Source organism: Myotis daubentonii, chromosome 1 (genome assembly GCF_963259705.1).
Source record: "Myotis daubentonii chromosome 1, mMyoDau2.1, whole genome shotgun sequence".
In the NCBI taxonomy this organism is placed as follows: Eukaryota; Metazoa; Chordata; class Mammalia; order Chiroptera; family Vespertilionidae; genus Myotis; species Myotis daubentonii.
The window spans coordinates 66,665,556-66,675,265 of record NC_081840.1 but is presented as its reverse complement, the minus strand read 5'-3'; the positions used below and the strand labels follow the sequence as shown (position 1 = coordinate 66,675,265).

Genomic DNA, 9,710 nt, shown 5'->3' with positions numbered 1-9,710 from the left:
GCAATACTCATATCCAACAAAATAGACTTCAAAATGAAGATCATCGCCCTAAGCGGTTTGGCTCAGTGGATAGAGCGTTGGTCTGTGGACTGGGGAGTCCCAGGTTCAATTCTGGTCAGAGGTATGTGCCTTGGTTGTGGGCAAATCCCCAGTGGGCGGTGTGTGGGAGGCAGCTGATCGGTGTTTCTCTCTCATCGATGTTTCTGGCTCTCTGTCCCTCTCCCTTCCTCTCTGTAAAAAATCAATAAAATATATTTTTTTAAAAATGAAGACCATCATAAGAGACAACAAAGGTCACTACATAATACTAAAGGGATCAACCCAACAAGAGGATATAACCCTGGTAAATATATATGCACCCGACATTGGAGCACCTAAATATATTTAAAAACTTCTAAAGGACTTTAAGGGAGAAAATCTACAATACAGTCATAGTAGGGAACTTTAACACCCCACTGATTCACTGCATAGATCTTCCAGACAAAAACTTAACATAGAAACAGTGACTCTAAAAGATACACTGGATCAGACAGATTTAATTGGCATTTATAGAACATTTCACCCCAAAGCTGCAGAATATACATTCTTGTCAAGTGCACATGGATCATTCACAAAGATAGACCACATGTTATCAAACATGTGGACACAAAATAAGTCTCTACAAGTTCAAGAAGATTGAAATAATATCAAGCATCTTCTCAGATCACAGTGGAATGAAATTAGAAATCAATTACAGTAAAAACACCCCAAAACATTCAAACACATAGAGGCTAAATAGCATGTTATTACCCAATGAGTGGGTTATCAATGAGATCAAGAAAGAAATCAAAAACTTCCTGGAAACAAATGAAAATGAACACACAACAACCCAAAATCTCTGGGACACAGCCACAGCAGTCCTAAGAGGGAAGTTCATAGCACTACATGCCAACCTCAGAAAAAAAAGAAAAGAAAAGAAAAATTAACAATAAACTATTTAACCCTACAACTTAAAGAACTATAAAGAGAACAAGAAAAGCCCAGAGTAAGTAGGACAGAAATAAAGATAAGAGCATAAATAAATGATATAGAGACTAAAACAAACAAACAAACAAAAAAAATGCAAATAAAATCAGTGAAACCAAGAGCTGGTTCTTTGAAAAAATATAAATAAAATTGATGAACCATTAGTCAGACTCATCAAGAAACAAAGAGAGAGCCCAAATAAATAAAATCAGAAACAAAAGTGGAGAAAGCAGTTCCCAGGGATGGAATATAGTGAATGCAGGCTCTTGGGAGACTGTTTCCCTAATTTGTTGAATGTTGTTTTCTATCAATTGAGAATTGTCAAAAAGATTAAAACAGCACATTCCTTTAAATTTCTCATTGTGGTTATGCCACAACCAGAAATAATCTATTGCTGCCCGATTCTCTACAACTGCCTCCCTGACCTGGCTTAGCTCTTGATTTATCCTGTGTGTAGCCCTGGAAGTGGCATTTAGGGCTTTTATCATGCTACAAGCCAGCCAGGTCACTTCTACAGTAAGGGAGCCTACCATTACCAGCATAACAAAAATGATCAAAGCAATATAGTCAGCAGGGCTCCACAGGTGGAGATCATCAGTAGCGATGATCACAGGTGTAGTCCAGTGCCATGGCTGTGAGATGGACTCTTTTGGTTCGAACCCTGTGATGTTCCTTGGGCATAAAGATGATCAGTCATACTAAGGAACAAGGCCCCTGGTGGCTCAGCTTCTTTGTCCTAAGGGGCTAATTAAAGCTCAATCATGAAATTCCAGCAAAGCAGATTTTTAAAAAAAAACCGATATGGCCGAAACCGGTTTGGCTCAGTGGATAGAGCATCGGCCTGCGGACTGAAAGATCCCAGGTTCGATTCCGGTCAAGGGCATGTACCTGGGTTGCGGGCATATCCCCAGTAGGAGATGTGCAGGAGGCAGCTGATCGATGTTTCTCTCTCATCGATGTTTCTGACTCTATCTCTCTCCCTTCCTCTCTGTAAAAAATCAATAAAATATATTAAAAATAAAATAAAATAAAATAAAAAACCGATATGACCAATTGCTATTCTTATTGTGTTCATGCAAACAATCAGGCCAAATTGAAACTAGTCTTAATAAAGCAAATAAATTGGTCTTAATTTGGCTCTTTAATAAAAATGAGGGTGATTTTAGGGGGGAATTGTGTTTCCGTAGACTCTGTAACACAAAGTGGTGAATATTAGACTCAAAGCTTTATTTTTCACCCGTGAATTAAACTAGATCCTGAATTTATCTCTAACTTTTACTGCAATAACACTAAAATCTATAACACAGTTTGTCTCCAGTAGTTACAAGCCCTACTCGTACTCAGAGCATACCATCTCTAGACATCACTGCCACCTCCTCCCATACCCAGGCCTCATCGTCCCTCTGACACAGAACAAGGATCTCTTGGCTCTGAAAGAAAACTTCCTCCCTCCTCAGCTTGAAGCAGCCACAGAAGAGACCCAACACCCCTTTTCTCTAAAGAATTCAGAGCCAAGATACTTGAGGGGGATATGGTAGGCAGTCAGATAGACATGAGCAAAATAAGGACAATGAGCCAACTGGAGGGGAAATGGACAGGACCTGGAGATGCGCTTCTCACCACTCCAACTGCTCTGAAGCCCGCAATGGAGGAACCCATGTAGGGTGAACCTTTACATCTTGCCAGTAGGAGTTGGGACACCTATTGCTAATATATAGAACTAGAGGCCCAGTGCACGAAATTCATGAACGGTAGGGTTGTGTGTCCCTCAGCCCAGCCTGCACCCTCTCCAATCTGGGACCCCTCGAGGGATATCCCACTGCCCATTTAGGCCCAATCCCACTGGGATTGGGCCTAAATGGGCAGTTGGACATCCCTCTCACAATCCAGGACTGCTGGCTCCCAACCGTTCGCCTGCCTGCCTGCCTGATTGCCCCTAACCGCTTCTGCTTGCCAGCCTGATCACCCCCTAACCACTCCCCTGCCAGCCTGATTGATGCCTAACTGCTCCCCTGCCGGCCCAATTGCCCCCTACTTCCCTCCTGGTCACCCCTAACTGCCCTCCCCTGCAGGCCTGGTAGGCCCCAACTGCCCTCCCCTGCTGGCCCATTCACCCCTAACTTTCCTCCCCTGCCAGCCTGGTTGCCCCTAACTGTCCTCCCCTGCAGGCCTGCTCACTCCCCACTGCCCTCCCCTGCTGGCCATCCTGTTGTGGCCATTTTGTGTGTTGGAGTGATGGTCAATTTGCACATCACCTCTTTATCATATAAGATTGTTCCATTCATTTTGGGAAGAAAGTCACATACTGGAACCTTTATATGTTGGGACCCACTGTTTGGGATGCAGGGATGTTTTCTCTACAGGTTGCTGCAGTAGCTTCCTGTGGTGAATGTCTGACTTGTACTGGGTGTTCTAGTTGTTGTCTTTAAGTATCTAATAACTACAATATAAACTCTTCTGATAATTTCACCCTCCCTTATAGCAATGGACATACTAAGCTGCTGGCTGGGTGGTTTCTGATATGTGGCTCTGCTCTAAATAAAATAGAAAGTGAAAAGGCTAAAATAAAAATAATAAGGAGCTGGCATGTATTGAGAGCTCCCATACAGCAGGTGACGGTTAAGGCATTATAAACCTCATCAGCACCTACAAAGGAGGTGCTATTATTCCCCATTTCACAGTTGAGGGTCGTCCCGATGGTCAATGGCGGAGCAAGGCTCAAATCTGGGCAAGCTGGGCTGAGAGGTTTCTACCTTCTGGAATCAGCAGCTTTATAAAGCAATTTTATCACTTAGCATACATTAGCAGGATCCCCTGGCTCCCAACACACCCCCTTCCTTTGTTTCAGGTAACACCGGGAGTTGACTGCAGTGACTGGAATGAGAGGTGAGAAGAGATCATAAGGGAATGAGAAATGACTGCCTGAAGGGGAACAGTAAGGAAAGATTAATTTGGGAAAGGCCCAAAAAGGAAGCCACCACGTGCACATCACCTCTTCAAGGTGAAGGTGGTGCTCTCTCATCATCTTTCATGAGCTGGAGCTTCTGTGGGCATGACCTCTGCAGCCCCTTCCTGAGGGGATTTTGGGAGAAAAGATGGAATTGTTGCTGCAGATGTTAAAGAGGAGCCTGTTGAGCGGGTGGTTTGCTGCAGAGGAGTGTCCCACTGGAGGAAAAGAAACTGATGTTGGGAGGAATACGCCAGGAATGGGAACAAGACATGTACCTGGGAAGATGGCCGAGACCCCCAGGCCAAGTTTTGTGAGGATTCCTATTTTGAGAAGGTCAAGGTTGAAACTGTCTCTTACAGGATTCCACCTCTTCTAAACTCCAGGCTGCCCTGGCCTTTTCCAAGTAAGAGCTTCCCTTCTACCTACTTTTGTGGGAAAAATTCCAAGAGCCAGCGCTGTGTTGATTCCCCTGGGCCTTCAAAGGTGAAGTCTGCCCTAAGGGAGCTCAGGTTCCTGGGAGGCAGAACGCCAAATGCTTATCAGCAAGGAGGCTCTGGGTTTGGACTCTGTCTTCAGTCCCAGGTTCCACCACGTGCTGTGTCACCACAGGTAGATTACCCAACTTTTCTGTGCCCCAGTTTGCCCATCTGTGAAATTATATTCATCTCACAAAGTAGTGAAGTTTGTCATTAGAATAGATGTAAAAGCATTTAGCTGTCTAGCTCAAGGTAAACTTGAGATAAAGGATTATTTTTGTTATAAGCATGAAGTGGAGGGAACAAAAATATAAACAAAAGGGAGGTAAGGGGGTGTGGAAACACAGAGGAGGGAGTGCCAACTCTGCCTGGAGTAGGAGCTCACTAAAGGAGTTATTAAAACCTGGGGCCTTGGTCCTGGTGGGAGGGGTTCTCAGAATGGGCATCTTGAATATGTTTCCCAGGTGATTCTGCTATGCTATCTGCCCCTTAGCTACCAGAAAACCATTAATTATGCTTCTTCTTTTCTTAATCCTCACTCGAGGATATTTTTTATATTGAGATTTTAGAGAGAGTGAAAGGGAGGGAGGGAGGGAGGGAGGGAGGGAGAGAGAGAGAGAGAGAGAGAGAGAGAGAGAGAGAGAGAGAGAGAAACATCAATGTGGGAGAGACACATTGGTTGCCTCCTACATGAGCCCCAACCAAGGTACATGCCCTTGACCGGAATTGAACCTTGGAACCTTCAGTCTTCGGGTCAACACTCCATCCACTGAGCCAAACTGGCTAGGGCTAATTACGCTTCTTTCAAAGGAACACTTTAATTAGTAAAAAGTACACCGGGCCTTGGAAAATAGAAAAAAAGATTTGCCCATAATCCCAATATCACAACACATTCATCATTAGCAACGGTGCCCCCATTTTTTCCTCATGCATCTTATTTCTGTTGTTTTAATAGTTTTAATAACAGTGCATGTGATAGTCATATTTTGCATTTTTGCCGTATTATGCAATCATAGGCATTATTAGTATGTTATTTTCATAATGGATTTTTATTTTTAACTTTTTTTTCTAAATAGAAGTGGCTTTTGTTTCCTTTTTAAAAAAAATCCCAGACAATCTGAACTAGTATAAAAAGAAAGTACAGCTGGGGGGGGGGGGGGGGTGATGAGGGAAAAAGGAGGACATATGTAATACTTCCAACAGTAAAGATTAAAAAAATAATAAAAAGAATAATAAAAATAAAGTACAAATCTCACATAGTCCTACTGCTCAGACATAATCATTGACCATGTTTATGTGTCCTTCCAGATTTTTTTCTAAGCAAAGAAACATATACAGACTTTTTACATTTAAGGAGTTATATTAGGTAATGGTTTCTAGTGACTGCACAGATTTATTTTTGTTTATATCAAATCTATGTAACTAATAATCTATTGTTGGATACTTGTTTTGTGTGTTTGTGTATTTCTCTACCATGTGAATTGACCATAATTTACTTAAGCATTTAGCTATTTTTAGATATTTAAGTAGTTTTCTTCTTTTGTTTTTGCTATAATTAATAACAATGCTTTGAAAAATCTTCAGGCATATGGCTTTCCCCATATTTTGAATAATTTCCTGGAGTGGAAGCATTGGGTCAAAGGGCAGGGACATTTTATGATTCTTGATTCGTATCACCAAGCTGCTTTTTCAAAGGGTTGTTTGTGCCTATTCAGATCCTTCCAGCAGAGTGCTGGGACCAGTAACCCAAAGTAGGTAGGTGGGGGTGGGGAGAGGAGGTAGTCTCCCGAAGAAGCTAGCAGCTTCTAAAGGGGACAGGATAGACAGCAGAGGAGAGAGTGAATATGAAGAATGGAGGGAAAGAGAAAGGAAAGAAAAAACCATTTTGCCTGTAATTTTTTCCAACTGGATAAGTAATTCATGCTTCTTGTAAAAACCCAAACTTTTCCATAAATGTTTACATTTAATATTAAAAGTCCTCCGCTGATGACAAGCTCTACTAACCGTTTAGGTATATTCTTGCAGGGTTTTTGCTTTTTGTTTTTACAAACATTAATGTATAACTTGTTTTAAAAGAACTAGCTTCATGCTATACACACTGGAGTGCGACATCCCTACTGGAGGCTATATCTTACACACCTTTGGAATGATTATTTCAAGTGTGCAGACAATTTTTTGTTTAGTGCCTAACTAGATTAGAATGAGAAGCAATACTGTCCGCTTCCCCTGCCAGAGGGCTCGCCCCAGGCCTTGTCACCACTCTCCTGCGAAGGACAGGCCTTCTGCTGTCGGGCCAACAACGCCAAAGGGACCACGGCAGTTCCAAGAACTCTGGCTCTTCCCCCGTCTCCGCGGGCTCAGGGGGTCCCCCTCCTTCCTCGAGGCGTAGCCCTCACGTGAGGCCGCACGCTCTGGGCGCCCCGCTGATTCAGCCTCTGCAGAACCCCTGGTCAGCCCCGTGACTCAGTTTCTCCATTTGCTCACGCGGGCCTACCGCGTGAAACACCTGCGCAGAATGCGGAAAGGGCCTCCGACGGCGTCTCCCGAGTGCGCGCTCCCAGGCGGAGCCCCAGGGACAGGCAGTGATGCCGCCCAGAGCGCTCCTTCGGGCCGTGCCTGCACCGGCCCTGGTGAGTCCGCGCTGCCTGCCCAGGGGGTAGCAGAGCTCGGCCGCGTGCGTCGGCAGGACTCGGGGGGAGACACCCTCTTGGGAACCGCCCGCCAGGGTTCTTGAAGGGCCCAGGCGGTGGAGAGGTTGCCGGGGAGACGGCCGGTGCCCCGGCTCTCGACCCGCCGCCTGACGCAATCCGAGGCGCCCTTGCTGCATGCCAGGCTGGGGAAACCTCCCTCGCCGTTGCATCACTCCTGACAGGGCTGCTGCAGAGAAGGAGCCGAGCCAATCAGCGGGCGCGATGGGGCGGGGGCCGGCCGCCCAGTAACCCACTCGCAGGGCGGAGCGGTTAAGCGGCCAGCAACATCCACAGGTCATTGGCCCCAAATGGGGTGGCCCCGCCCCAATCACCGCGGCAGCTGGCGGCGGAGGGCGGTGCCTGCCCACCGGAGGGTTTAAAAAGGGCCTTGGCCGGGGCTGCGCAGCTGGAGCGACTCAGCGGTGCCAGGCCAGGTGTGCGCGTCCGTCGGTCCTTCCGTGCCCGCGCCGGAGACCTGCCCGGAGGACGCCCGGGCCCGTCCCTGTGCCCGGCACCATGAAGCAGGCATCCGCAGCCCAGGACACCTCGCCCGCCTCGCCGCCCGCCTCCCCGCCCGCGCAGCCCCCGCGGGACGATGGCGAGCCCCGGGCGCTGTGGATTTTCGGGTACGGCTCCCTGGTGTGGAGGCCCGACTTCGCCTATAGCGACAGCCGCGTGGGCTTCGTGCGCGGCTACAGCCGCCGGTTCTGGCAGGGAGACACCTTCCATCGGGGCAGCGACAAGATGGTGAGCATTCAGCCATGCCCCGGGGAGAGGGATGGGGTCGGGCAGGAGAGGGGGCGCCGGCGTGCCCAGGGCTCTGTGGGCAGACGGACGATGGGGGAAATAGGTAAACCAATGCCCGGGGGTTTGTGGCTTAAATTTGTGTGCCCAGTGGATCGCCGTGTGATGCCTGGAGCCTGTGATCCTGTGTTGTTGATGAGTAGTTCTGATGATCAGCCTGGGGCCCTGCCAGGTGTCTATTTCTCTTGCATCCATGCATCACTCCCTCCACTCTCCCCTGGGTGAGTGGGCTCTCTGAGGCCTGTGCTGGCAGAGTTGGTAAGTCCTCTGGCACGGATGGCAGAGCTTTCTAACTTGTCTCTTTTGAAATCTGTTCTTCCTTCCTAGCCTGGCCGAGTGGTGACCCTTCTCGAAGACCATGAGGTAAGTGCCGAGTGAAGACAGGGGCCCTGGGCCAAGCATGGAGGGGTGCCAACGGACAGTCTGCGAGTCCTTGGCTGCGGACTAGGTTAGATGGCCTTCTGACAGAAGGAGAGGGTGGTCTGGTTCCGTGCTTCTCAACAGGATTTCCTGTTAAAGCCTGAAACGCACATTCCTGACAAGCCTACAGGTGATACCCTGTTAATCTGGTTAAGAAAAGGGAGGACAGCTTGGTGCAGATATTGCTACTGGGTGGCTCAGCAGCCCTCCTCCCACCTCCCTTAGAGAGCAGAGCCCTGGGTTGGGACCCGAGAGGAGCTGTCGTGACTGACCCCTATGTCCTGTTTCCTCCTAGGGCTGCACTTGGGGCGTGGCATACCAGGTACGAGATGAACAGGTGAGCGAGGCTCTGAAGTATCTGCACGTGCGGGAAGCAGAGCTCGGTGGCTATGATACCAAGGAGGTCACCTTCTACCCCCAAGATAACCCTGACCAACCACTCAAGGCATTGGCCTATGTGGCCACCCCACAGAACCCTGGGTACTTGGGCCCTGCACCGGAGGAGGCCATTGCTACACAGATCCTGGCCTGCCAGGGCTTCTCCGGCCACAACCTTGAGTACTTGCTGCGCCTGGCAGACTTCATGCAGCTCTGTGGGCCCCAGGCACGGGACGAGCACCTGGCAGCCATCGTGGACGCTGTGGGCACCATGCTGCCCTGCTTCTGCCCCACCAAGCAGGCGCTGGGACTGGCGTGAGGGGCTGAGCCCTGCAGGGAGTGCCCACATGGACCTGGGGGCCAGGTGCCCACGCCTGTGCACACAGACAGACTTGGTACAGCTGGAGCCCACTCAGGGGACTCAGTGGGCAGCGAGGGCTCCTCTCCCTGAGCCCCTGCCTGTCCGTCGGTCTCCAGCTCTCTCCCGCCTGACATTGACTTACCACTTGAAACTATTTATTGCACCATGTTGGTGTGATGGGCAGAGTGGGGGGCCTGCCCTGGACACATGGGCCCTGCTGAGCGGTGTCCCGTCCCTGATTCCCCTCCGTGCTGCTGCTAACCCCACACCACCCAGCCCTCCCCCTCCCCCTCTAACTCCCTAACCCCCAAACCATTCCCTGGCCCCAGAAATACCGCCTGCTGGTAAGGGCCAGCAGGGAGTGAGGGGATGGGGCCCTGAAGGAACTGAGGCCCCTTTCAGCCTTGTTCATCCCCCAGGTCCCCAGGGCAAAGCTAGATCTGGAGCCCAGGCATAGCTGCTGGAGCTGGGCCTGGATCTCTCACCCGCTAGGCTTTGTTCTCCTGTCCTGTATGTCTGTCTGTGCAGTCCTATCTGTCTCTCGTTTATTCCTGGGAAATTGATCACTAGGCCTCGGTGCCATCCCATCTGTCCCTTACTATTACCATAAACTGCTGTCTTATTAC

At 48.9% G+C, this 9,710-nt stretch overlaps 1 protein-coding gene across 2 annotated transcripts; it reads left to right on the top strand.

Annotated features, from left to right (window-relative positions):
- Positions 1-7,168: 7,168 nt before the first annotated feature.
- On the top strand, positions 7,169-9,710 carry CHAC1 (ChaC glutathione specific gamma-glutamylcyclotransferase 1). 2 transcript variants are annotated; one of them, XM_059659047.1, is made up of 3 exons: positions 7,184-7,868; positions 8,253-8,288; positions 8,641-9,710. In XM_059659047.1, exons 1-3 carry the CDS (start codon positions 7,638-7,640, stop codon positions 9,040-9,042), a joined length of 669 nt encoding a protein of 222 aa, XP_059515030.1. In that variant the 5' UTR covers positions 7,184-7,637; the 3' UTR covers positions 9,043-9,710. The 2 variants fall into 2 exon arrangements, with proteins under 2 accessions (XP_059515116.1, XP_059515030.1); XM_059659133.1 differs by lacking the exon at positions 8,253-8,288 and having other exon boundaries at positions 7,169-7,868.

Bases quoted from the DNA above. Each gene is read 5' to 3' on its own strand.
- CHAC1 (XM_059659047.1), top strand. From the start codon at position 7,638: ATGAAGCAGGCATCCGCAGCCCAGGACACCTCGCCCGCCTCGCCGCCC. The intron at 7,869-8,252 runs GTGAGCATTCAG...CTTCCTTCCTAG, and splicing joins ATCGGGGCAGCGACAAGATG to CCTGGCCGAGTGGTGACCCT. The intron at 8,289-8,640 runs GTAAGTGCCGAG...GTTTCCTCCTAG, and splicing joins CCCTTCTCGAAGACCATGAG to GGCTGCACTTGGGGCGTGGC.